The sequence below is a fragment of the Ciconia boyciana genome, chromosome 8, assembly GCF_034638445.1.
Source record: "Ciconia boyciana chromosome 8, ASM3463844v1, whole genome shotgun sequence".
NCBI classification, from domain to species: Eukaryota; Metazoa; Chordata; class Aves; order Ciconiiformes; family Ciconiidae; genus Ciconia; species Ciconia boyciana.
Window position 1 is genome coordinate 901,019 of NC_132941.1, and position 27,870 is coordinate 928,888.

At 42.8% G+C, this 27,870-nt stretch overlaps 1 protein-coding gene across 4 annotated transcripts; it reads left to right on the plus strand.

Moving 5' to 3' along the window:
• Positions 1-1,911: 1,911 nt before the first annotated feature.
• GOLM2 (golgi membrane protein 2) lies at positions 1,912-27,743 on the plus strand. Of its 4 annotated transcripts, XR_012043727.1 has the most exons (11): positions 1,912-2,627; positions 9,287-9,341; positions 10,345-10,447; positions 11,528-11,618; positions 12,526-12,670; positions 13,559-13,639; positions 13,989-14,087; positions 15,502-15,672; positions 21,926-22,093; positions 26,030-26,242; positions 26,584-27,743. XR_012043727.1 is itself a non-coding variant. In XM_072869444.1 (10 exons), exons 1-10 carry the CDS (start codon positions 2,301-2,303, stop codon positions 26,101-26,103), a joined length of 1,314 nt encoding a protein of 437 aa, XP_072725545.1. In that variant the 5' UTR covers positions 1,912-2,300; the 3' UTR covers positions 26,104-27,743. The 4 variants fall into 4 exon arrangements, 3 of the variants coding, with proteins under 3 accessions (XP_072725545.1, XP_072725546.1, XP_072725547.1); XM_072869444.1 differs by having other exon boundaries at positions 26,030-27,743; XM_072869445.1 differs by lacking the exon at positions 21,926-22,093 and having other exon boundaries at positions 26,030-27,743.
• Positions 27,744-27,870: the final 127 nt, after the last annotated feature.

Genomic DNA, 27,870 nt, shown 5'->3' on the forward strand with positions numbered 1-27,870 from the left:
AGATCTGGAAGCACGTAAGGCTTTGATACAATCCTGAACAAATTTTCTTCTTTGCGTCCTTCAGTACCTCCAAGATAGGTATGGTGTTTAAAACGTAGTTCTTGTGCTTGCATTGTGTGTCACGATGACAACTATGCAGTGTGCACCAGACAACGGCTTACAGTGAGGAGGTCAAGATCCAAAGAAGCCAAGAGAAATCATTCTGAAGGACTAGCCAAGATCCTGGTCAGAGGTTGAGCTGAAGATGCCCAAGAGATACGTTATTCCAACGTACGATTTCAGATTACAGACAGAAGCTCAGGAAGAGGAAGCAGGAATACAGCCTTTCCAACCAGGAAAAGAATAGACTAGGTCTGGATTATGGGGCCTGGAACACGGCTGAAATTAAATGGCAAATTAATCGGGAAAAGAAAACTGCTTCGTATTGTCTCACCTCCCAGATATGCAAAGGCAACCACAAAAAAACGTGCAGGGGCCAGTTCTTACCCAGGCTCACACAGCTCCCTGTTGTGAGGGAGATTGTTTGCTGCTAGCAGTGGAGCTGGGAGCTCGCACAACGCCCAACAGAAAGGGCTCAAACAGGAGAGGGGGAAATATCACTGAGCAATACACAAAGAGAGATTTCTGAGCAGACTTTTACAGGTTGGTAAGAAACCAATGTGTGTGAAAGGCAGGTATAGTTCTGAGCTCAAATTTGTTATGTTTATATTGTATTTGCATTATTTAAGCAAACATTTCCTTTCTCACAGTGTGCAGGTTTGCACAGAGTAAGTGTATCCAGAAAGAACAAGCTTAACAGAGCAGACTTAAAAACCTGTAACTATCTAGCTTCACAATGAAGTAAAATTTACAACACCAGATTTAGAATGTGGATCTACACCGCCATCTGCAGAAAGCAGACTGGCAAATTAATTGGCTACCAGTATAGCAGCAATTACAAGTGCCAAAATGCAAATATTGGGATGCAAGTATGGCATCGAATCAGGTGGAAAAGAGAAAGGGATATATATGCTGTGACACCATTATGACAGCTGACAGATTCTGCACAACATATCCTGTATCTCAGGAAAGGAATGCATTTTATACCTTATTCCTTCAATGTCATTCTTTTTCCTCCTTTTAGGTGGAAAACTGATCCCTTTCTGTTTCTCCCACATCCTCTCAACACCATTTTGCAACTTGGAGGTACAGTGACTGTATCATGCATGTGCTGTACCACAGGAGCTCGCTCCAAACCCTTTCTCCTGTCTGAGGCGCTTGGCCACAGGAGTGCAGAATTACTACTTAAATCCTACCACAGAAAAAAAACAACACAAAGCAAAAGTCTCTGAAGCAGTAAAAACCTGCGTGCCTTTGTTATCATCTGCCTCCCCTCACATGTGAGAAAGCGGCTGCAGCCTGCTGCTGTGAACCAACCCGCGTCCTGAGCGTGAAGCCAGCTCTGCGCCTCAGACCAGTTCCGTCTGCCTTTCCCCCTGTCAGACATATGTGCCATAGCGATAGAGAGCTTAACGGTTTGGGAGGCAATCTGATTAAGTGCTTTATCTGGGTATTTCTTGTAAAACAAAGCACTAATTTCCTCCCGTAATTTCAAAGACACGCTGCGTTTCCTCAGGAAACACTTTTCAGGAGAAGTGCTGAGCGGCCTACTCTCCTTCTCCCCCCCGCCCCTCACCGCCCGTTATTTCGCCCAGCGGCCCAGCCCTCCCCTTCGGAGCCCCGGCGCCGCCGGGGGGGCGGACGTGCGTGGGCGGCCGGCGGCGCAAACCCGCCCTCCCCCGCCACGGCCTCCGGCCCGCCCGCCCGCAGAAGATGGCGGCCGCCCGGCGGCGGAAGGCTGCGCTCTCGCGAGAGCTCGCCGGGCTTGTCTCGCGAGAGGCGGGCGGCGGAAGGGGCGGGGCGGGCGGCGGAAGGGGCGGGCGGGCCCGCTGCCGGCCGGCGAGGGGGGCGGTGTGCCGCGGTGGCGGCGCCAGCGCAGCGTTGCGGCCTGTCCCTCCCCGCGGGGCGGGAGCGGCGCCTGGGCCGGCCACGGCAGCGCGGGCAGAGCTCGGTCCCCGGCGCGGCTTCCCCTCGGCCCGCTCCCCTCGGCCGCCCCGCGCTCCCTTCGGCTCCTCTCCCCCGCGGCCCCGCCGCCCCCAGGGCCCTCCGCCGCCGGGGATGCGCCCGGCCCCCTGGGGCGGCGCCTCCGCCCGCCGTCCGGCTCCCTGAGCGGCCCTCCTGCCCCCCGCCCCTGCTTCTCCCCTCTCAGGTGCGGGCGGAGGCGGCGAGCGGGTGAAGCCCCCGCCCGGCGGCCTACCCCCATGGTGGGCTTCGGGGCCAACCGGAGGGGCGGCCGCCTGCCTTCCCTTGTCTTCGTGGCGCTGCTGGTGGTGATCGCCATCCTCGCCTTCAACTGCTGGAACGCCTCGTCCCGCCAGGCCCTGCTGCAGGAGGAGGTGGCCGAGCTGCAGAGCCAGGCCAAGCGCACCGAGGTGGCCCGGGGGCGCCTGGAGAAGAGGAACTCGGACCTGATGGGCAAGGTCGACTCCCACAAGAAGCAGCTGGAGCAGAAGGAGGCCGACTACAGCCACCTGAGCAGCCAGCTGCAGGCCAGGGACGGCCAGGTGAAGAAGTGCGAGGACAGCAAGGTAAAGCGGAGGGGGCGGGCAGGCCCGGGGGCGGCGGGAGGGTCCCCCGGCGCCCCGCGGGGTGGCCCTGCCTGGGGGGCACCGCTTGTTCCCGCCTGGGGGTGGCCGGTGGCCCTGCAGCCTGAGGGTCGAACAAGCCCCCGAAGGCGCCGGTTTCTAGAGCCGGTGCGGTGGCTTTGGTGGCTGTTGGGACATGGGCAGTGCGCTCGGGTCTCTGCGGGCATCGCTGAACGGAGCTGAGAACGTCCAGCGAGGCAGTGTCCGTGCTAACAAGGAAAACGCCGAGAGCTCACCGTTTTCCAGACGGCTGTTTTTATTTTTTTCTTTTTTCTGAGCTCTTTTGATCAAAGGTTATTTGATCTTTTGTGATCAGTCAAAAAGCTGTACGCAGCCTTAAAACTAGAGTTTGTTTGGCCTCAAGGAAAATGAAACAAGTATAATGTTCAGGTGTGGCACCCTGAGCCTGCCTCTCAAAATGCCTGGCACATCAGGTCTGGTTCTTATGCAGCCAGCATATGCTTGGGAAAAAAAAAAAGTCTTGCTGCTGACATAACGTGTCATTTTCATTAGCTGTGAAGAGACAAGCTAATACAAAATTCAGCTTGCCCTTTTATGTGGAGGTGGCCTGGGGATTTCTTTTGTTGTGGAAGGGAAAATGAGTGAATGCATCCACTTTTGCTGTTCCACTTCCATAATCATCACAGGCAGCTCTTTACAGAGGAGTTAAGCAGCCAAGTTCTTTTACTCGGTCGTGTAGGGTAGCGTGTACTCTGTTTGCATGCAGTTCATAATTCTGCTAATTGGACACTGTTTATCACAGTAGGATTTATGGAGATATCGCACTCAGGCTTATTGCTGGCTGAGTTTGTTTTTCTGGCCCTTTCAGATCACACATTTGATGAGCAATAGAAGAAAATGCATTTAATTGTCACAGAAAAATCTGAATACATACACGCCTCATTACAGAATTAGACTCTTTCAAACTGATTAAGTTTGTATTAGTTATGTTTTCTTTCCTACTGAACCATTAAAATTAAGCCATTTGTGTGTTCAGCGAACATGTTTTTTTAAAATTTTAATTTTTTTTCTGAGATTGGAATAAAAAGCCTGATTAGATATGTAATGGTGGATACTGGTGCTCTCCATTGGAAATAAATGCAACTAACACCATTGCAATTAAAAATATTGTGATACTATAAAATCTAGCTTAATTTATAAATAAGTATTCTATACACGTATCAAAATAGTTAAGTCTGAGTAAGAGAAGCTGAACTCAAAGCAGTTAGGTTTTAACAAAGATGCTTCCCCTTGTGAAAGACAGAAAACTAGTAGTTTTCTAAACTGTTGGGTTTTCTGCTTTGTGGTTTTGGGTGGGTTTTTTTGTTTTGTTTTAAATTGAACTTTTACATGCAAATAGAGGGCAAATAGGTTTAGTTGTTCATTGCCCTCTTCAACAAAAGCAAGCATCCAAAAATGGTAGTAGCTTGAAAACAGAGGAGTCAGTCAAGGCATGGAGCTGGAACTCCTTTTTTCAGGCTGGTGAGGGTAGTAAAATAACATGAGCTCAGGGCTAGACTGGATGAATTAATGGAGGAGGTCTGCTGAAGGTTGATAAACACATTGAAACTGCCTCCAAGCTGCAGACTGTTGGAGACGTGGCTAAGGGTATTCGAGGGAAGTAATAGAGAGGGGTATTTGCAGTATGGCTGTCCTTTATGTAGGTGAAGTTGGTTTTGTGTTCCTGTTATTTAGCCTGTGTTCACAGGGCAATGAACTAGTTTTGTGCATTATTTTAACTGACTGACCCGTGTAAAACTGCACTGATGGTACTGAAGTAACCTATCGATTATTGGGTTGTGTGGCAAGGCTTGCTTTCAATACAATAAACTTGTATTTTTGGGAAATCTGTAATATTTTACCATAGGACACCAGGAGACAAAATGCAAGTGCTAAGTCAGGGTGTCTAGCGAGGGTTACTGGAAGGCAGAGCCCACTGTGATGCCCATGATATAAATTGTGCATGTGCCTGCTGACCACTTTGCTGGTCTCCATAAGTCTGGCGGGTCTTTGAATGCTCTCAGAGTCTGGCATCTCACGGGGCAGAGCAGGAGGGGAGTGAGAAGTGTGACTAGTAAACCTCACAAATTAATTTTATTGTTAATTGTATGCATACTGCAGTATATGCCCTGTACCTTCGTTCTTTGTTCCAGAAGCTGCCATTTAAGGTCGTGTGAGCTAGTAGCTTTTGAATATCCTCTCTCCTTTACTTGTGCTCAAAATGTTCAATGTGCCTTAACAGGCAAGAACAGCCATATGTTTTATCAATAAGCAGTCGCTGTCCCTTTCTCTTTTCCTCACGTGAGCTACTGTCATGTTCTCAGTGGCAACAATCCTAATTTCTTTCTAAAAAAAACCCCCGTTAAGTGACTGTACTTTAGAGAGTAGAGAATAAAGCTGTTTTAGACAATGAAGATCTGTTACGAAAAAAATAGTGAGTAGTAGGCATAAAGTGTCTGACCAAAGAAGGCTTGACTGATAGTTTTTTTCTCTCAAATTAGAATTTGGCAGGGATGTTCTTTGAACAAACTGTTTTTTACCAATGATCTTAGTCCATTTGTGACATGCAGGAGCTATAATAAAACACCAACACTGGTAATTCCCAGGGTATCAAGTGATCACAACAGATCTAGGCTTATTTCACAGAAAACTCATTTGAAAGATGCTACTCTGGTGGTTGTCATAGTGTCAATTCTGCTTTATGCTCCTTTGTCTTCATAAGAGAATCTTTGCCTTGTGGTCATGTAAATCAAGTGTGCATTTTCTGGTGTTGAGGCAACTTGAATTTCTGCAGGCAGCTTCCTCCTAGCTCAGTGATATCTGTGGTCAAGCCCAAACCCTAGTCTCTCTCCTCCCTCCCCTTGCACACGTAACAAGCCACTCACACTGCACCAGAATATTGTTTGCTCTTATGAGCAAACGTCGTAGCGTGACCTAGTGTCTTCTGTTTAAAAAAAGAAAAGACAAAGTCTGAGTTCTCGAGCATTCTCTTCTCCTATCACCCTGTGCTCATCTTGATGAGCTCGGGATGGTCTGCTGGACCATGGAACAAAGCAGAGTTCTCTTTTGGAGCTCCTCTTGGGAGGCAAACAGGGATAGTGGCTGCCCCAGCGTTTGGGGAGGAGATGCATGCAGAGCTAGCATTAGTTTCCTGAGTATTTCATGCTTTTTTTGCAGCATACCGTGAGGATACTTTTTTTTCATAGCTTTACACATCCCTTTGTGATAAGCTCAATAAGATGATTGAATGGCAGGAATTTGTGGTGGAGAGCTTCCAAATGGCAACCATCCAGCGTGTAGGGGTTTGTAGCTCAGTATGAGCTATTGCAGCTCTCAGGAGCATGCCTTTCTCGTTCCAAAGCTATTGCTGGCAGTGCCAGGTGTGTAATACAGCCTTGCCCCTTAGCTGCTGCCTAGAAATGGTGCTTTGTAGGATGAAACTGTTTAGTAAAACATCCTTGGGAGCAGCTTTTATGTTCTTTGGTGCCAAAATTCCTTGATAGCTCCTCAGTTTGCAAAGCTGTAGCTTTACAGCGGTGATGTTGAGTGCATCTTCCAATCTTACTGCATGTTCCTGATGATCAGTGTCATCTCTGACGCTGTACTAATTGCTTGATGATAGCACTGCCTGTTCTGAAAAAGGCAGTTGACAATAATAGAAAGATCACGGAATTGTGGCATATAGACCCTTGTGCAAACAGACTCTTAAACAGCTTTCCTGTGCTGTTCCAGCACGTGCCCTAGCAATGCGTTGGGAATGCCCAGGCTCGTGAAGCTGCACAGAGGAGTATGGACACCTGCTCATGCTGCTTTGGCCGGCAATTCAGAGCGTGTTCTTGTTAGATGAAGAAATGACTCACAGGGAAATAGGGGTGGATGTTTACAATTTACCGCTAACTCCATCGGGAAGCAATACCACCTGTGTTCTGTCCTGCCATACATAGAGATAAGCTCCAGCATGTTTATGACTTTTTTTTTTTCCTTACAGTGCCTTTCATTATATGACAAGACTGTTAACAGTTCAGACAGCACTGGAAGGTTGCTTTGCATGTATGTAGCTCCAGCAGGCACAGGATTTTTGATGTTTTTTTTTCCTGTGCAGAGCTCATTGGGCTACAGAGAATTTCTGTTATACATCCCAACTGCTTTGGAAAGGAGCTGAGAAGCCGCTGAGAAATATGAACAGTACAAATGGGTCTAGACTCAAGGAGGACACAGCTCAAAGAACTGGACTTGTGCCATGGTTTGTGGCGTGTGGTGTTTTTGCATGTGTAGGTGGAACAGATCCCATGAATCATAAAAAAGCTTCTTCCCTTTCTGTCTTTCAGATGAGGGACATTTGCTGTCAGCTGAGCTGTTTTGGATATAAATTCTGTCACTTTTCTCTGAAACTCAAAACCGCCAAAATGAAAGATTGTGTGATAAAACTGATGCTGTCTTTAAATCAAACTCCTGTTAGCAGAGAGGCAGCCCTCCCCCAGCCCATTACAAGTCAAATGTTTTACAGGATGAGCAGAAGCAAGCCGGTGGGAAGGCTTTCTGTATTACACATTCTGATAGATGGAGGTTTCAAAACAGAACCCGCTACTTCCCAGGATCTCCTTTGTTTGTAGCTTTCTTGGGTTCTGGGAAAGAACTGCATTAGAGTGGAAGACAGGAAAAAATGTGATCACTATTGCCAGTGGCTTTGCAAAATAGGGAAAGGTACCTCTTCATTAATGCTCGACAAATCACTCTTTTTGTATCTGTTCCCCTGTCCTGGTATCCGTTTGATGGAGAGCTGGCAAGATGGGCGCCTGCTGGAAGAGAAAGGCTTGGCGGTAACTGTTGTATTGTGCTTCTGCCTGAAGTCCCCACCACGGGGGTTACTTATGCTTTTGAAATAAAGCACAGGAAGTCCAACACAGGCTTTCATTTAACTGAGTATTGTTCTTTGTGCATCCTGTAACTAGAGTGCCTTAAATGTCTTGGTGGGCAGAGCACATGTGTAATGGGTTCTCAAATGCATGGCTCCAACTGCCAAGGAGGCTCCTTAAGTGTCCATGGGTGTTCTTGTTTTATATCCTGTTTCGGAGCAATGTGGTCAGGCTTCTTAGGTTACCAGAAGATTGCAGCATCTGTCATTCTTTCTTTTTTTGGGAAAAGCCTTGTGAAGTGGCTGGGCGTTCCCCCCGTAGGTCGGAGCCATTGCCACGGTGCCTCTCCGTGCTCCAGAAACCCCCTTGGCTTTCACGCTCTGCCGTGGGGCAGGGTTTGCTGCCAGCACTGCCCATGTGTGCATTGCTGCTAGGGATGAGCCAGGATACCGCAGTCTGGCACAACCGAAGCTCTCGATGGAGCACTGTGTTTCATAAGGAGCCTCTATTATGTGACTGGAGCTGTTGGATGCGTGCCTCTGTGTACACTGTGTTCTGCAGAAAATCACGATTTCAGCAGTTCTTGTATGGCTGTAGTTCCTAAAGTTATAAATGCCTGCCTCAACCCATATGGGATGAATTGAATCAGACGGTCCAGAGTTTGAGTGCCTCTTTTAAAAACATTAAACACATTTAAAAACATTACGTGAAACATTTTTAAATAAATGAATACTTTGATAAGAAGGAAGGTAGAGGTGGGCGGAGGAAGTCTTAAAGTAAGGGCATATGTCTTTTTGGTTTATTTTGACAGGAAATGTGGATAACTGACTCAGACAGTGAGCTTCAGAATCTGTGTGGGAATTGAAATAGCCCCTGCGTGCATGTCCCCCGCCCCGTGGCAGAGTAGGTGTGCTTGTACTTCGTTTTGGTATTCCAAGAGGCAGTTCTGACCTCGTAACCCAAGAATGGCAGCCCTCTTTCAGCACCCCTTCTAGAGTTACTGTTTATACCCATCAGGAAACTACAAGAAAAATAATTACAGCATCAGTGTTGCCTGATGGCGGTCGTGGATTTTTTCACCCTTTCTCAGTATGTTCTACATGTGCGTCTTTCTCTTCGTTTCTGCTATTTTTTGTCTTTACATATGTCTTTATGTAAGAACAAGACAAAGCGTCTTTACTTAATTACTTTGTGTACATGCATTTCTTATTTATTGTAACTGCTATTTTTTCCTTACTAAAAATACCAAATTAAAAGCTGCTATGGAAGTCTACTGGTGTCAGATTCTCTCTTAAAAATAAAATGTTATGAATATTAGGTAGTGACACATAAAAAATGTACTTTAAATATACATTAGGTAAAAATTGGTTTTGCGAATGATGCTGCATGTTTATTTTTATACTGTTATGCTTTGACATTGGAAATTCACTGTCTCCTCCTGCAGTATCAGAATGCAGTGTGTTTATTTTAGTCCTGACAGAATCTACTTTTTTGATAGAAATATGTTCTGGAAATAAAATCAAGTCCCTGTTAGCAAAGTCTAAATACAGTGTTTAGGTTGGTGATATCACTCACAGATAAGTAAATATACATTACTTGTATTTACAAGAACTTTGTGTACGTCATTCGGATAATCCTTTACGTATGTTGTCTTTACAATGAAAACAAACGCACCTGAGTCTTCCAGTCTAAACCCTCCCTAACCTGCCCATTGTCTATATTTATATAACCATTTCTTCCTTTCAGATTAAGCTGCAGAACAACATATCGTATCAAATGGCAGACATACATCGTTTAAAGGGTAAGGAATTTATGGCCAAACAGCGATTTGGTAGTCTGTGAAGTTGTGTATTTTTTTAACCGCATCAGTACTGCAGAATACATTTTAAATGGAAGATCAAGGGATGCTGGAACATCGCATAATGTGAAATTCCATTATATTTGCTTATTACCTAGTCTGGATAAGTGCAGGGTTGGCTCTCGTAGACTTTGCTCTACTGTCTGCAGAAAGAACATGTGTTCTGGCACTGCTTACCTCCAAGATACTAGAATCATTTTCATGACCAAATACACAGTTTAGCTTGGATCAGCAACGTTGTGATACTTATGCTGGGTTAGAAAAGGTCCAGAAAACATCTTTTAAGGCTGTTATATACAGACATGATTACAATGCCTGTAACCTTACTATATGGATTTCAGAGTGACCTGGAACAGCTAATGCCAAAATTTGAATGTACCTGCAGACAACATACTTGGCATTTCTGCCTGTATCTATGTCGTTGCAACATAAACTAGTAGGAAGCTTAACCGTTATTTGTAGCCCAAGGAGCAAGCAGAACTTCTAGAACAATTGTGAAGACAGGACATATGTATTGGTGTTACGGATAGTGTGAAGGTACCTTCTTTTGTATACTTATTGCAGAAAAAGAGTATTTGACCATCGTGCTTAGTAGTACTTTTGTGTTACTGAGAATAACAGAACCTTTCAGGAAATCAAGGAGATTTCCAACAGATAGGTGAAATAGCATTGTGTAAGTCTTCTAAACGAAAAGGTAAAGAAAATTTAGGGGTTTTGGTATAGTATCAGAATAATTGTTCTGTAATCCATAGTGACATCTGGCATACATGAGGAAATTGGCATCTTTTTCAAGTTAGTTTAAGAATCTTTCATGTTATTCCTTCTAGATATACTTTAAACTTGAACAAATTTTTAACTTATATAGCAATATTGAAAGTTGTATCTGCCATGGGGCATTTTTTCTTATATTTCTATATTCATGTTGATTTTTTGCATTTTGGTCTAGAACAACTAGCAGAATTACGTCAGGAATTCATTCGCCAGGAAGATCAGCTTCACGAGTACAAGAAGAACAATACTTACCTTACAAGGAGATTGGAATATGATAGGTATGTCTTCAAGAATGTTAGTAACTGTAGGTTTGTGTGTGTCTAATGGAAGTCTGTATTTTTTAAAAAGTGCAAATTAATCCTCTTTCTGCTATTCCTCAAACTTGAGTGTACTCACTTGGTGACATAGCTTTGACTTAGCTAGTTGTTTGATTTTAAAGTTCTATTTTTTGTGGGGTTCTCCTCCCCCCCCCAAAGTGAGATACGATCTAAGAAAAATCTGACTTACTGTAATTGTTCAGCGTTGGATGATTTTAAATCAATGCACTTTTTATAACATGGAGATCTTAGTTAACAAATACTTGGAAGAGCTTAATTGACGCGGTTCTGTAAGCCCCCAGGGTTGTTAATTGCTGCCTTTCTAAAAGTGTAATTGTACTTTTTTCAACTGAAGTTGAAAGCATTGTGTAGATTGCAATTTTAAGTTGACCTTAGCCTTTTAGGTTTATGATGGAGAAGCAGGAAGAGCAACCACTTCTGAAGCTTTGAGGAATGAGGGAGATTAACACTTGAGAAAATGTTTGAAACTTTCACGCACAAAAAAATATTCTTTACTCTGTGTGCTATGTTGAGTATGTGTGGGTTTGTGGGAGACAGGAGTTTTGTTGAATTTGGTTGATCTCTGTGGCTTTTTAGAGAAGTTGGGACCCTTAGCTGTGCCATTCAGATCTTGGCATTGGAGTTGGTAGCAGTAACTCATAGTAGCAGTTGTGCATCTTCTGTGTTGACAGCCATGGGAGATGTATTGCTTTCCTAGTGGAATTAATATACTCTGATGACAGATTAACTGTGAAGCTTCACTTTTCAGTTGCTTTCCAGGTTTTGGAGGAAATATGTTCAAGGCCATTCTGTTTATTTTACTGTTTTTCTGCTCTGTCCCTATTTTTTCCAGTTCTGCTTTCTTTCTGTATTCAGTCCATTTCCACTCCATACACATTCCAGGACAAGGCTTTTTGGACAGACTATTCTAGTTTTATCTCAGGTTTGGCTTTTTGTGCCACTTCATATTTTTCCCCATTTTGTTTATGGGAGAGCAGATGCAACAAATGAAATATAACTAATAATGTGTTTCTAATCAAGTCTGCAGTGTGGGCAGCAGATCAAGGAAATGAGACTGCAACATGAAGAAAACATAAAGAAACTAATGGACCAAGTTGTGCGGGAACAAAAGGTAATGCACAGCTAAGTTTCTTTGTTGGATTAGGAGAGCCCGAAGTCTGCTGTTTGTTTGACTCAGCATTTCAGATATATGGAGGCCTCGGACATTTCTCCCCTAAGTTTTTGTTCGATGTCGTCCTGAGCAGCCCTAAATGGGTATTGGTGTAAGAACATCTGTCTGTTTTGCTCAGTTAGTGAACTGAGCCTTGAAGATCAGGCTTAATTCTTTGCTCTGCTACAGCCTTCCTACATGACATCATTGCTAAGGATTTCAGTTTCTTCTCTGTAAAATGGATATTACTTCATAGCTCTCCAGGGGAGGATCTATGTTCTTACAACCTTATATAGGTTATTGCAAAGGGGAACCTGATCTCTGTTGAGGCCTCGAGGTGCTAATGTGATGCAAATAACAATGGTATTTGGCTGGTATCAAGGGTGTAATTACATGGTGTAAGCTGCCAGTAGGATACGGGCCTCTTTCCTACAAACAGATGAAATAACCTGCTTTTCTTAAAATTTCATTTCCTTACTTCGTGTCTGTTTACAAACATTTCAAATAATAAGGTAGACTAGAAGTAGATTTCAGTTGGATCTTTCTTAAAATCTAGAATTGTTTCAGAGTCTCTGACCCGAGGCTTAAGGCCTTAACCTGTTTGCATTATACTCAAGAGCTACATATAAATGTCATACAGCCATGCTGTATTTTACGCTTCCTGTTCAGTTATGTGTCCGTACTATCATCTCCTGCCCTCAGGATTCAGGTTTGTATATAGAGAACTTCTGCTGTTGTTTGCTTTGGTGATCATCTAATTCATAAATGTGATTTTGCTTACCCAAAGTAATCCTGAATTTGAGGGGTTTTGTTTTGTAATTTTCAGGGATGTGCTTAATATTGGTTCCTTATGAATTTGTTCTAACAGGCCACACAAAAAATTCAGTCCAGTAAAGACACTGAAGTAAGTCCCAATAATGACGACCGGGCAATATCTAAGACTGTTCCAGAGGCAGAAGATGAAAACACAGTAAAGAATGAGCAGCCTTCAGATCACGTTGTGAATGGCAAAGGTATTTCCTTATTTTGTTGTTTCTGATAGATAACGGGCCACTTGTGTTTGTATCCTTTGCTACCATACAGAACCATGCATTTCTCTGAAGTAGAACAATGAATTATTTGGCTCAGATAACTTGATTAGCTGTGTTTGATTGTACCAAGTTGGAGTTTACAGGTATCCAGAGATTGGCGTGTCCTTTCTCTGGATCCTTTTACGAAAGTAGTTTCTTGCACAGTTTTGTGTTCTCTTTGTTGGTTCATTTGGCATCTCCTTCCTCATGTGGCCAGTTGTGAACTGGGGATTGCCTCTCCACTCCCTGTGAGATGTGTCTGGGGGTGAGCTAGGGAAGGGCCCTGTTGTTGGAGGGCTGGAATCTGCACAGAGGAGGTGGCTGGAGGCGAGGAGCGTTGAAACCGCTGAGAAGTCTCTAGCTGGGGAAGTCAGCAGGAACAGTGGGGAGCTTTGGTTATCAGGAGCTGTACAGGAGGCTCTCAGTGAGTAACTATTGCCGTGGTTTCCTCCCTGTCGGCCTCTCTGAAAGGCAGATGGGTTCCCTTGGTTTCTACTTCTTGTGCTGCTGAATCAGCACCTTTTTGTATCAGTTGAGTGTCTGTTCTGGCCAGCTTCTTGCAGCAGGCTTTTCTTACTCTGCTACCAAGAGCAGTGCATCTGTTTCCCATCCTTTTCTGAAGACTGCACTGACTTCGGGAGCACTGCTCCAAAGCAGTCTTCAGTGACTTCAACAGTACAATATAAGGAGTGTTGTAGTTGCTTTATCAATATGGGACGTGTTCTGTGGATAAAGGACTTTTCTTCTGGTCTTAGAGCCTTCCACAAGAGGGAAATTCACTGTTCAAACTTAAAGTTTAATAAGGCAGAATATCCTATTCTTGTCTTACAGAGAAGATCAAACCAGGAGGAGATGCCGGCATGCCTGAAATAGAAGATAATGACCCTGCTAAAGCTGAAGATACTCCCACTGGTTAGGAGAACTGTTCTAATACTTTCACATTCTTGGTGGCATATGTATTCTATTTGAATACCATGCGTTTCATAGTGAATGCAAAGTTTTAAAATCTGTCTGTGGTAATAAAATTTAAGTGGGGTGTAGAATCTGATCATTTTTACTGTGCTTTAGAGGTTTGAATTCTCAAAACTGAATGCTTCTGATAATATCCCTTCCCCCCCCCCCCCCGAAATCTTGTATTTTATGTTTTCATCTACAGTTTGAAAACAACAAAAAGAAAGTTTACAGGATTGTTAGAGGAAGAGCTGGTATATAGTGTCTGTTTGTTTCATGCTAATGCTTTTTTCCATGTATTTTATTTTAGCTTTAAAGAAACCACTTATTTCAGCTCCTAAAAGTGAAGGTCATCAACCTGTTCTAAATCTTCCAACTGAACAGCCCCATGCTCCAAATCTGGCACCAGGTAAAATTCTTGCTAGCAGGTGACAAGTCAAACTTACCGTTTAATATCTGCTACCATATCATGAATGTTAGATGTACATGGCCAGCCCCTTTCTCCTGTTTGATGTGGTTACAACAAGGAAAACAGCGATCGATTTCTGCAGGATACAAGATGGAGTGTATTCTTAGTCTGGCCTCCTGAGGCACTGAGGTTGCTGGTTGTATGATCTCTTTTTGTCCCACACCCCCAGTAATTTCTGAGCCTTTTGACCAACTTCAGCCAAATTTGAGTTAGAAGTTTGAGGTAAGTGCTTCAAGATTTCTCCACTGAACAGAGGACAGTAATTGAAATTAGTACTCCTCCTTAGGGGTACTAATTAGACAGGGCTGCAACATCTCATCAGGAGTTAATTGTTGATCTGTTGGTAGCCAGTTAGAGAATAAACTCTCTCTAAGGGAGAGTGGTACTCTCCCTTGCTCAGTGTCCTCTTTCTGTGAACAGCTCGCTTGAGGGTGATGTGGGGGGAGGTTTAGGACATGAGAGAACTAAAAGTACTGCAGCGAAAGGGTTTAGAAGAATGGCAGTTAGAAAGGACACAAATCCATAGAAAATATACTTAAATTTAATGCTCGAGGATCAAGTCACTTTGCTTTAATGTCAAAGAGAATGTTAGGTTATATCTGCACTGCAAGCGGCATATTAAAATACTGTCCTGCTGAAAAACATTAAATATAATGTACTCATTATATATTTGTGACATGACCAAACAGCTTGAAGTTTTTTGTTATGCCCATTATTGGTTCTTTTGAAAAAAGGCAACAGAAGTATTTCTCAATTTCTTTCCTTTTGCAGTGGATGTGTAAGCAGATTAGAATACCAAAATTAGTGAGCTCAAAGTCTGTATACACATTTGAAGTTTGTTATTTCCAAATGTCAAATCTTTTAAATAGTTTGTTTCTTTTTGTTGTTCTGAGGTAGTCCTTCATTTTGACTTTTATTCATGAGAAAACATAAAAGATAGCAAGTCAAAAGCTTGCTTCGTTGAATTTAGAGTTTATCAACGGATGGTCGATATGAATTTCAAGGGGACCAGGGTTTTCTGTATTCCGTGGTTATGTAGTCCTGTGATTCTGCTTATTATTTTTAGCATGCCTTCTGTGACCTACTGCAACCTTCTCCTCAGATCATAGCTCTTGAAACAGTAAATGATGCTTAGTAGATTTGAAAAGCAGAATCAGCAGGAGGATAAAAAAAATACATAAACGTATTATTGTTCTGGGCTTCATCAAGCAGTTAAGTACATACAGAAAATCAGCTGAGTGGTAACGACTTAGGATTGATGACGTATTAAAGTCTGATGAATTATCTTTTGCGATAATGTTATAGCCTTCTTTTGGAACCATGTAAAAAACAACTATGCTTCCTCGTTCTGTAGGTTTGCACAGTGACGATGGAAATGCTGATATTGCGAAGCAGATACCTCCAAATTCTCTCCAGCACTTAAATTTTGAAGAAAATATGGAAAATCAGAAAGAACACAAAATTGAGACAGACCATATAAAAATTCCAAAGAGCAGAGTTAGTGACTTGCAGAAGATGAAGCAAAGTAAGTTGGCCGATATCATATACTTCGATATATTAAGAAAATCACTTCATTTTCTATCTGTAAGAGTGCCTGTCTGGAAAATAGGAACCATTACAGTGGGTGGCCTTCTGGAGACTAAGCCTGAAAAGAAATGTAATATCTTACTGTGTAAAAGATATGCCTTAATGTGTCATCTCTCATGTGTGTATATATATATATTCAGTCATTAAAAAAAAATTATTTGCTTATAGAAATTTAAAATGCTTTTGGAAATTACTACACATTTAAATAGATTAACTGAAGACTTTTGATACATGCGTGATACTGAGTTACTTAGATTCACGCTGTATTACTTGACTTAAATACGATGTTTTGGACAATATCGTAAGACTTCCGCCCTTAGATAGGGGGTCTTTGTGGTGGTATATGTGTGTTGGCCAGCAGTTTGTTCTTCTGTGAGAGGAAGTTTTCCAGAACCTCTTCCATGTCTGCTCAAGGAAGAAGCCTTCAGACAGGAGCAAAGGATGTATTTGTTTGTTGTGCGTGATGGTGGTAGCGCTGCCGAGGCTTCGGGGGCAGACGGCAGCTAAGAACTTGCAAAGGCGCACACAGCTGCCTGTCAGCTGGCGCTTTTGAGATGCGTCTCTACATTGCAGCTGATACTCTCCCAACGTTATGGTATTACGCCTACAGCATTTGATTTAGCAACCTATAGGAACATCATATTGAAACAAGTTTCTTATGGTATCAGTGGAGATACTATACTCCTAAGTATAGTATGGAGTATACTGACTAGGTATACCTTAACCTAGTTATTTTTAAAGAACTCATTCCAACTGTTTAGCGTTTGGGTGGGGAAGGGGCACCTGGAAGAAAAAACTTAGTGCTGAAACATCTCCTCTTGTTTTTTACACAAATAAGATTTATCTTTATAGCTATTATAAATTCAACTTTAAATTCCTTTGTACTCACAGCTAAGTAGCTTTCACTTAGGCTTTGGTTTCTAGGATTAAAATCTGTCTGTACTCCAAGAGGACAAGTTACTACATCAGAACAGCCATTTCCAGAGTCAGGAAAATTGGGAGGAAATAAGGATTCTATAGCCTCCTGCCAGAAACCTCTGTTAATTCTGTGGATCGGATAAACAGTGGTACAGAAATAGCAATTTTGTTGAAATGAAGTCATGAATTGGTTTCAGTGATCATTGAAAAGAATTCTGAAAGCTAGGGTCACCCTCAGGAACATGAAACTATGAATTCGTTTTGTCATAAAAGGTTTAGTTTGGGAAGTTCCTTTTGTTAGAGTTAAGTTGTTGCAATTTCTTTTTGTGGCATGGAACTTGACTGGCACTTCTGTAGCTTGGAGAAATTGCAGGGAAAAAAGTGTTAACTTCTATCAATCTCTTAAATGATCCTTGAATAACAGAGAAAGAAGTTTAATACTCCATTTATTCTTGTGAAATGTTTTAGTTGCTGTTCTGAAGCAGAGGTTAAATTAAAACGGGGCCTGTGAGCCTATAGTTGGATTTGCTAGCAGACATCTGTGGGGTATGTCTTGGCATAAAGGGGTGTACAGGGCTGTGGGAGTTCAGTGTCTTCTCTCCTTCTCCTCCCACCCCCTCGGAGCCCCCCAAAGGGTCAGAGGCTAAAGCCTGTAGATAGTGCCAAACCTTACCGGAGGTTTAAGCAGCTACCTGAAATGGTTTCTGAACCATTAACAGCCTTGAGAGAGGTACCATCATACCGCACGAAGACACATCTTTACAAAGTGAACGGAAAGAGGATTTGAGGAGTTCTAGAGACCCAGCAGCCTAGCCTTGATACCTGGAAAGGTAACTGAACAAATTCTCAATCCGTTTGAACATAATAGGACAAGTGGTTAACATGGATTTTTCAAGAACAGATTGTGTCAAAGTGATGTGGTCTGCAAAGTATGTGTTCAAAGGAACGAAAGCAGTAAAAACAGGAATGTGACTTTGTCATAGGCAAATTAATGGAGTCCTGGTCAGGAATAACTTGCTGTTTGGTGGGTGCACAACTTTAAGAAGAGAATATTCCAGGCATTAGATATCACCAAGAGTTTTATTTGAAAAGCTTCTGTGAGGTTTATGGAGGCGCATCCTTTGCTTGGCACTGTTTGGTATTTGGAGTACTGGATGATAAACAATGTATGAGATGAGGTTTCAGCAACAGAAAAGTTTGTAAACGTAAAAGTAGCCTGCAATTAAGAATGGACAATTACATGCACAGAGTAAGTGACAAATAGCAAGTGAGCAGTACACTCAAAAACAATGGGTCAACAGTGGGTATTAGTCGCTGACAAATGTTTGAAGTGAGGCTTTTCTTCTGGGATGTGTTAAGAGGAATGTCAAATAATAAGATGGAGTAGCTAACTGTGTTTTACCTAGTGCTTGCGAGGCCATCCTCTGGCTTTAAATAGCAAAGAAAGATGATGGGAAGCTGGAAGGAATTTGGAGGAGATAAAAATATAAATTGGGGGGGGGGGGCTCTAAAAAGACCAGGGTTGAAGAGGTAGGGAAGGGACATCAATTTACCGGTTTTGTTTTTTAGAAACAGATCATTAGGGAAGGCTTCGGTTGTTTGAATGCACTCATGGATCTTTCTGATGAAGTGGGGATAGAATCATAGAATGCTTTGGATTGGAAGGGACCTTTACAGGTCATCGAGTCCAACCCCCCTGCAAGAACAGGGACATCTTCAACCAGATCAGGTTGCTCACAGCCCCATCCAACCTGACCTGGAATGTTTCCAGGGATGGAGCATCCACAACTTCTCTGGGCAACCTGTTCCAGTGCCTCCCCACCCTCATTGTAAAAAATTTCTGTCTTAAATCCAGTCCAAATCTGCCCTCCCTTAGTTTAAAACCATTGCTGCTTGTCCTGTCACAACAGGGCCTGCTAAGAAGTCTGTCCCCATCTTTCCTATAGGGCCCCCTTTAAGTACTGGAAGGCTGCTATAAGGTCTCCCCGCAGCCTTCTCTTCTCCAGGCTGAACAACCCCAGCTCTCTCGGCCTGTCCTTGTGCTGAGGGTTCCAGAGCTGGACGCAGTTCTCCAGGTCAAAACTGGCATGCAACCTGTGTAAGCTTTTCTTCCACTCTGTGTATCCTGAGACGTGCGAGACTATTTAGTTTATCAAAGGAGCTTGTTGAAGATCCTGCACTTCTCTGGCTGAGCGACTACAGCTGAAATGACAGAGCTTCGTATTTCAGTCGTTGGGGTTTTAAATGGATTGGCTGTCTTCCCTGGTAATGGATGAAATGAAGCAGGGGGCTAGCTTTGTAGGCAGGAGCAGTGAATGAAAAGTCTCCGTTGCAGGCTGTGAATGGGTACCAAAGTCTGTAATCATCACTGGTTAGTCTCCTCCTTTGCTCTTTGCTCCTTCATATTTGGAATAACTTACATTGTACTTTGTAATGATGCAACGAGGGAGAGAATTTCTGTCACATATGGAAACGGCTAATCCAGGTTTGTAGAAGATTTATTTCCTGATTGATCAGCAGTGGGTGTTCGGAAAGGTCCGCTGGTGACAAATTCATCCCTCTGGTATAGAGGAGCCCAGCTCTGGCCCACAGCTTTCGCTGTGGGCAATTCCCTGCCTGGGGTTTTGGTTATTGAGCGCTTCAAAACTTGCTGCGCATCAGCCTGTGGCATGAGACCAGTAACCATCATTGGTCGGGGTGTCTGTCATATCTGGCTGGTTTCAGAAACACAGAACTTCTTCCCAAAAGATGTTTTCCTTTTTTATTTTGGTAGCATAGTTTTAAAAAGTAACTGTGGTACTAGGTACAGAGATGGGCACGTTGTGGCCATTCGGTTTCAAAAGAAGCAGAACCTGAAAGTGACTGCAGCAAGGTCACTGTTTGTGCTCTTACCTGGCACCCTGGAAAAAAAACAGGGCGCAGCAAACCTCCAGTCCGTGCTGCTGTTTAGAGTTGGCCTGTGAGCAGGTCCTTACAGATGAGCACATGGACAGCTGCTGTGAGTGTGCTTGAAAGGATCCAGCTTTGAGTAATACCCCATGTGTCTACGCAGAATTCATCTCAGCAAATGTTACCTGCAGATTTTAGCATCGGTGACATCCTTATGGGGCATCCCGTGCTGTCACTAACCTCTTGTGCTTCATGACAACAGAGTCCGCTGTGCCTCACACAGTCAGTCCGTGTAATGCCTGCATTATGGACACTGACTCACGTTTGGAGTGATTCAAGAGACCCACAACGCCATCAAGATTCCAGATCTTGGCTGTCTGTTTCAGAAAGCAGTTGGTGCGTTGCTGGCTCCAGCTACCAGCGACTCCTGTTCTAGTGTTTGCCTGGCGTCTTGGTATCCCAAGACCATTATACACGCCTTGTGTTAGAGTATCGATGTTCTCCCGGCGTTGTGCGAGAAGTCATCTACTGCCTAAATCTTTTGTACGCCTGACTCTGTACGCACAGGCGGTGGAGTTGCTGCCAAGACCGCCCAGCCCAAAAGGACTGCTGGCGAGGTCTGTGTGTGCTCAGGGTCTCAGCCTTTCCTCCCTTGGTTTGAAGTAGCGTGAGCTAAAATACCAAATGCTTAGAGCAGAATGAAGCACCTGTAGTGAAAGAGGAGCTGCATCCCGAAGCTGTGCTGGAATCCGAGCTGGCCAGGGCTGTCCTGTACGCTGGCCTGCTCACGCGAGCTCCAGCTCACAGGCCTGTCTGGGCTTGCTGTGTTTCCTAGGATCTCTTTCTAATATTTTAACCTTTCCTTCTGTCAGCTTAAATGTATTCAGTTCTTGTTTGTCACAGTATTTCTGGCATCTCTACAGGCTCATTTTTTCTGTAAGTTAAGGGCATTCAGTTGTCTTTCTCTAGCTTGTTTTATATGTAACATGTGCGAATTGTACAGTTCTGTCTGCTTTTTATATATAATGCAGTGTCCAAAAATACAACCAATAATAGCAAGAATTGCTCAGAGATGAATAGAGAATGAATAATATATTAATTATTAACATTAATAATATTAATACTTCTTATTTCTAAACAGATCATAGTTTCTTCTTGCTTATTTTATGACAATAACTGAAACTTCCATTTCTGTACACTTGAGCTGCACTAGATGTGATTCTTCTGTTTTTCTTCCCCACTCAGATAAGCACTATGTTATTGTTCCTGTCCTGATTTTTATGTACTGCCACACATGATAGTTTTCATTGTTTTAAGAAATAATTTCATTTTTACATCTGCCCATTGTAACCCAAACTTCCTTTTTAATCCTAATGTTGAAATAATATTCTTCAGTTTTACTTCTCTGTTTAATTGCTTCCACTGCGAATCACTCAACGTCTGCCTTGGCAGACTTTTTTCCTAGTCCGTTTCCAGTCTGTAAAGATTGTATCGCACTTTAATCCTATTTTGTTCATTTATACATAATCCCTCCAGACTCGTATCCTCCGCAGACTCGGTGTTGTGTTCTTTAAGCAGTGGGCAGGCAGACTGAACAGATCTCCTTGTACCCCATTAAACACCAGCCCTGGACTTGACATCACCCCATTAATCTTTCATTGCGTGCTTGGTTGACGGTCAAGTCATTTCATAGTTCCAGCTAATTCTCATTTTTCTTGTGCATTGTTTCAGTATCTGGAGCTATTCTTAAGTCTTTGCTGGGAGACAAAAATATGGGATTCAGAACATTTTGAAAATGGTTAAAGCTTAATAGGAAACCAGAGGAAACCAGAGTGTAAAGACAAATTAATTAGGTAGTTAAAAAAATCAGTTCAGAGTTGCAAGGCAGATCTTTGTTCGATTTTTACCCTTGCCAGGATGGTGCACACTCTGCAGACATTACCGTATATGAAGTCAGCAATAGATTGCTCAGTTTTGTGTAGAAAAATGCCAGTCCTCCTCAGAAACACCGTCTCGATACAGAAACCAGCACTGTACGCTCTTCAGCATTTTAAGAAAACTTGTATTAGTGTTTGTAGGTAATCAGAGATGGAGCTTTTGTTTAGATGCTTACTCTAGCGCTCTTCTCCAAAGAGTGAAGCTTGTAGCTGTCAGGTTTCACACGATGCAAACGCCGAAGGACCGAGTACATCCTTTTTGCACGGAGGTGTTGCGGAAGCCTTGTTGTTCTCCCCCTGCCCAAGCCCTCTCCCTCCTACCCCCTTTCTCCTCCAGCGGAAACTGCTACAAAAACCTGACTATCTTAACCTGCCGTCTGCTTTCATTTAGAATCTTCCTGTTTCTTTCCTCTCTGCTTCTGACTTAATCCTTTGCCTACTTCACAGGCCGATTCTTTGATGAGAATGAATCCCCTGTTGATCCGCAGCAGGGTTCTAAACTGGCAGATTATAATGGGGATGATGGTAACGTGGGTGAGTATGAGGCAGACAAACAGGCTGAGCTGGCTTACAATGAGGAAGAGGATGGTGATGGTGGAGAAGAAGACGTCCAAGGTGAGCTTGGGCCTTGTCTCCATCCCATTGTAATAAAATCCACGCTGAGTTTACTTGTTGAATTTGTGTAAAGCCTCGCTATTTTTAGCTGATCGAAAAATTTCCGATATAGAATAAATAAGCTTTAGGCAATCTTTAAAATTTGGTCTTGCTCTCCGTTTGAAAGCAGTGTGACAGCAGTTGTCAGTGAGAGGATGTTGATCCCTTATTTCCGTCGTGTATACAGTTTCTGCTAGGAAAATCGAGACACTTCAAATTTCAGAAAGGATTTTGTGTAAAACCCCCAATCTGGTACCTAGCTCGTTGGGATGTGGTCTCTGACATTACTAAAGCAGTGTTCAAATACAGGAGCGTAGGGTTTTTTGACTACTGCTTTTGTCACACCTGCCTTGAGGTGGTATGCAGCGAGGTCTCAGTTAGCAATTCGAAGTGTCATTTTCGTGCATTGTACACAGATTCAACAGGCTTATGATTATCCTTGCTAACCAACCTTCAAAACTCATTACTCTGGTGCTAGCCTAATACCCGTATGTGCATGTTCACCACCTCTTGCTCTGCTTGCGTTTCAGTCCATCGCCTCTCCATTGCTTGTCTGCCATGTATCTGCCGCATCGTCTACCGTTCTCCATCTAGTTGTTGGGCGATATGTTGTGAAAGGCTTGCATGTCTGTAGGGTGAAAATGTTTATGTCAACATATATAGTATTTCCAATTAAGGAAAGTGCAAAATAATGATGGGGAATAAAAAAAACAGCCATGATTTAAGTTCTGCAGGCACCCAGATTTTGATCCTCATAATGCAAGTTTTTTAGCTGGTAGTTTTTCAGACATGTATTTAATTGGTATCCAAGCATAATTAATGGGAGAAGCTAATAAAAAGCAACTGATTTCTGTGGGCATGCATCTAACTATGCAGCGTGAGCGTTTTTTGGCTGAGCTGGTAGTTTGAAATGCATGAACAAGCAAAAGAGAAGTATGGATCAGAACCCTGGGCAATTAATTAACTTACTGATAAAGATGAAAACTGTTGCTGCTCCAGAAGGTGTGGCCTATTTTGTTACACTTTTGCTCAAAACTGTAGCAGCGGATTTCAGTCACTCTGGATTGCGGACGGCCGTGCTTCTGGATGGGCTATTTCTGGGCTGTAATTTGCTTGTACAAGCTAGCTTCAAATGAAGGTACGAGAGTACATACAGCTGCTTCCGTCAGTGCTGTGCTGTGGAAGCAGGAGACTTGCTTCTAACGATTCTGATCTTGTAATGAAAAGGAAAGCATGGTATGTCGTGCACGTTTGTATGTCTAAGCTCTGCTCTGCAAATCCAAATATTGTGTATGCTGTAAACTATCACCAGTAACACGAACAGCGTTCCTGTATGCCAGTTACGAAAGGGTGGGTATGATATAGTAATAAGTGGTGGAAAATTGTTAAAAACCATAGAGATTGTCCTTATGTAGCTTGCCTTGCAAGGGATATTTGAAAAAATAAGAGCTGTAACTGGAAGCGGCCTCATAAAACTCTTTCCCATTTCGATGTGGTACCTGTCAGTTCACTGCTCTGGTGGCTTTAAATTTGGACTTGGTGAAAATCTTTTTTCTGATCAACCCCTCTGTATATCTGTATAGACATAATGGATTTAATATCTGGTAGTAAAGATGAAAGGGCGACTTCTGGAAGCCTTTTAATGAAGAATAGTCTGAGCAGTGTATGTTACTACCTCAAACTTAATTTTCCAAGCCCTTTATTATGTCGTTCCCTAATAACTTGTTGACTTGAGATAGAAGTCATACAGCATGTCAGTGGTACTTCCAGAAGTAGCATTTTAGAAAAAGTATCTGCTTTAATCTTTACACTAATTTGTTTGCAGGGTAGGAGAGGGTAGAATTGTGGGGGTTTAGAGGGAGGGTGGTTATAATTGTTTAGGGAGGAAAAACCCCTGAATTTCTGTCTTAAAACCATTAGAAAAACATCACATGATTTTGCATCAGGCTAGAACAAAGCATGTGGCATGTGCAAACAAAGCAATTTAATTAAACATGGTTTTCTGTTGCCACTAGAAATGTGTGGGCCTTAGATGGAAACTGTCAGAGGAAAATACACCAGTCTGGGAGACAGGCTCATGCGAATGTCAGTATCCAATCTGGCATTCCTTCTTTCGGTCCACCTGTTTGAAATTCAAGGTGATATTTAAAAGTTGTTGGCTTCTACTATAGTAAATATGTGTTTGTGGTGGCTGGATGGTGGAGGATTGTATAAATCAAGTGATATCCATATGCCGCATTAGTAATTTCTTAGCGAACAAAAGCACGTGTCATGCAGATAAACTTCAGCCTTTTGCTGTTGGGAGTAGGTTACCATCGGGTACCCATCTCACGTGCGGGCTGATGAATAGTCGCTGGAAAAGCGTGGAAGAGCTTCAGACAGCTTATCAGCTAGTAAAAGACTTAGTAAACTTAAACGTTGTTTTCCATTTCTGTGAACGAGCATCTTTCCTGAATATAGAGGAACACAGCTTTGAAATGCAGCAAAAGCTTATTAATTGAAACAAACTGAAGCGTTAGGGCTTTTTCATTGCTTTGAGGGAAGAAGGCTGGGGACCCACACAGGAGAGCTCTGAATTACGGCAGGTAGAATGCAGAATATTAGAACGTAGTTTAAAACATCACTTGAAAAAAATCCTGAAGGTGCATTTTCTTGATGGATTTGTGTGTGCTACAGTAAATGGTTATACTGAGGCTGCACAAGGTTTTTTAATTTTATTATTTTTCATGGGGCTCAAAACCCAAAGCCCAAGGAGTAGAAGTCAAGAAGTAGGACAGAGTAGAGCGGTGGAGAGAGTGAGTCATTCTGGATCTGAAAGACGAGATGAAACATCTTCATGCTCCAGTCAAAGACAAAGCTGTAAATCCAGTGTTAAAGATGAACCAAACGCAGCTGGGAAAGATGCGGCGCGCCTGAAGTGGCCACTTTGCATCGGTTGCGGGGCCGCGTACGATGCATCGCCCCTGCCCCGCTCCCAGCTCCTGCTGTGTGTTTCCCGAGTACGCAGCTATTCTGCCCGTCAAGAGCAGGCGTCTTGACTGATGGGCTGAGCGTTGATCGCGCAGGAGCCTGGCTAGGTGGGTTTGTTCCGGTTGTGAAGAGTAGCGGTGAAAAATGTATTGTTGATTCTTCAGCAGTGCTGCGAGAGAGAACGGGGATTTCCATTGAGAAGAGGTTTGAAAAGGTTGAGAGCTGCCTTTTACGTCTTTAAAAGTCTCTCTTCAAATTTTACCCTCCAGTCTGAGATACAAGACAGCAGTATGTAAAAACGTCGACAGCAAAGTCAACTCCAGCATTAGTAAAAATCCCGTCACTGAAAAATGTGCCGTGCCATGTTTGTGCGGAAGGGATCATTTTTCAAATCTGAGAAGTAGGTGGAAAAAGTATTACCTTAGTCTGGAGGGAGTCATACTGACTTCTCTGTGCTCGGCCCACGAGGCACCCAACCTTTGTAATGCACGTATGAACTCTAGAGCGGGTTAAAAACTGGCAATGTAACTTTCTGAAGTAGTTGACTTTGTAGCTGGGTTTTAGTGGGAGAGTTTGAAACCTTTAAAGGAAGATTCTCAAATTACAGTAGTTAAGTTTCACTAGTTTAAGCTTCTACAATCTCTTAAGGCAATAAATCTCTGAAACACGGTTGCAATAAAGCCACAGATATTAAATGGTGTGAAGTCCCAGTTCTTCACGAGGGACGACTCCCCGGGTGCTGACAGCTGGACTTGTGATCACAGGCCCATAGGCCTTCTCCCTGTTTTCCCCGGTGACTTCATTCCTGTAACCAGGCGAGGCCAGTTCAGCGTGGATGTGTGCATTAGCAGCATGTTCTGGGAAAGTACGTCTGAATGTGTTTGCAGTAGTATCAGATCGGATTTGAGCAGAGTATTTTAATTGCAGATGATGAAGAAAGAGATCTACAAAATGACCTCGTCCATTATGGCAAGCCACGCTTCAGTGACGGTGTTCTTTAAGGCTGGAATTAAGCAGGAAACGGGGATGAGAAGAGATCTCCACTGAGGAACTTGAAGTGCTGCAAAACTGAACCATTTTTACTTCAGCGTTTCTTACTTTAAAGGAAGCTGATAATTAAAAGTGATGAGTATACTCAAAGTCAGTGAAGTAACAGAAGGAAACAGTTCTGTACATATGTACATAGTTGTACTATTGCAAATTGTATTAAAACTACATTTTTGTTGTTACATTGAGCCAATTAGACTGTACCTTATCTGTAATAATCTTTACATTTAAAACCGATATTATAAATACGGGCTGAATTGTTTCTGCAATTTAGAAAACTTTGTAAACTGGAGAACTTGTACAGTTTGTATCTCATGTAACAAATACACTGTGGAAACAATGTACAGCCAAAGGACTCCTTTTCTACAGTAATACCTGTATGAGCAAGAATACTCCTGCTTTTCTCATGAGTGCTGTGTTTCTGTATTTTGCAGGTGAGCTATCAGTTGAGAAGGAAGAGTGAATGTTTAACAAATTGCTCCTTCCTTAATGTAACTGAGGAAAGGCTATGACAGTCTTCGGAAGCAACTACCACTTCAGTTCTCGTATGCCATGACCAAATCTCCTAGCTAGAGCTGCAAATCGGTGATATTAGAATTTTAAGAATTTGATACAGCCTGAAAAAGTTGTGTAACTAATAGCTTCTTTTAAAAGGTAATATAAATAATTCAGCACAGCTTGTAGGAAATCTTTGTGTATGTGTTAAAAGAGAGCAAGTGTGTTTAGTGAGAAACAGACTAGAACCTCAGCGGCAGGAACAACCCCTCCCCTCGGTAAATACGTCGTACGCGCTGGTTTACTGTCTCCAGAGCATCCATCCTGTGTCGCAGTCACTCAAGTTAATTTACAATTCAATACTTTGATACAGATCTCTCAACATCCGCCACATTCCACGTTTTGATTTTCTATATCGGAAGGTTTGTAAGTTAGATACTTTTTGTATTCTGTGTTTAAGCACTTTCTGAATTTTATGGAAATGATTCTGTTGATCTACAGTAGTGAAAATTAAGGTTATTAACCCAACCTGCTTCTCCAAAAGGGCTACTGCGAGAAGAAACTCTAGGGCCTATGACATGGGTGATTGTACTTTATCTCTGTACTCAGGTTCCAATTTGAAGTAACAGTTAAGGTTTGCTCGATGCCAACTCGGTGAACGTTTTAAGTACATTTCAACGGTCATACAATTTTTCTTTTGGCTACAGGGATCTTCTACCAATCAGTCTTAAATATACAAGAAATAAAAATTTCAGATTCTGGTGATGCATCTCAAGGGTTTTTTGTTTAAGGCTTGAGCTCTTCATTCCGTACTTCTGGGAGGCAGATGGGGGGAATAGCCCTTTGCATGGTTTGATGTACTTCCAGTTGAAAATACAATGCTGAACCTGCTCAGAATTAGATACCATACTAATACCACGCAGTAAGTATAAACTCGTACCAGGATTCTAAGAATAGCAGTCTTCAGTAAATACTGTATTTAAGCACTACAATTTTTTGTTTGTCTTAAAATGTAATTTCACCCTGAATTAGGTGTTAACTTGATTCTTCTAATGAAAGCAACATTTATGGGTTCTAATAAATTAAGTTGTTTAAAGTATGTGAGCCTTCTGGCCTTTTTTTTTTTCTTTTGACTTCTTAAAACTGGATTAACTTAGGGCTTCACAGAAGTCGAGGTATTTGGATGTATCCCTGGTGGTTACAGCTGTTTCGTAAAGGCCAGCTCT

Bases quoted from the DNA above. Each gene is read 5' to 3' on its own strand.
- GOLM2 (XM_072869444.1), top strand. From the start codon at position 2,301: ATGGTGGGCTTCGGGGCCAACCGGAGGGGCGGCCGCCTGCCTTCCCTT. The intron at 14,088-15,501 runs GTAAAATTCTTG...CTCGTTCTGTAG, and splicing joins TGCTCCAAATCTGGCACCAG to GTTTGCACAGTGACGATGGA. The intron at 15,673-21,925 runs GTAAGTTGGCCG...CCTACTTCACAG, and splicing joins CTTGCAGAAGATGAAGCAAA to GCCGATTCTTTGATGAGAAT.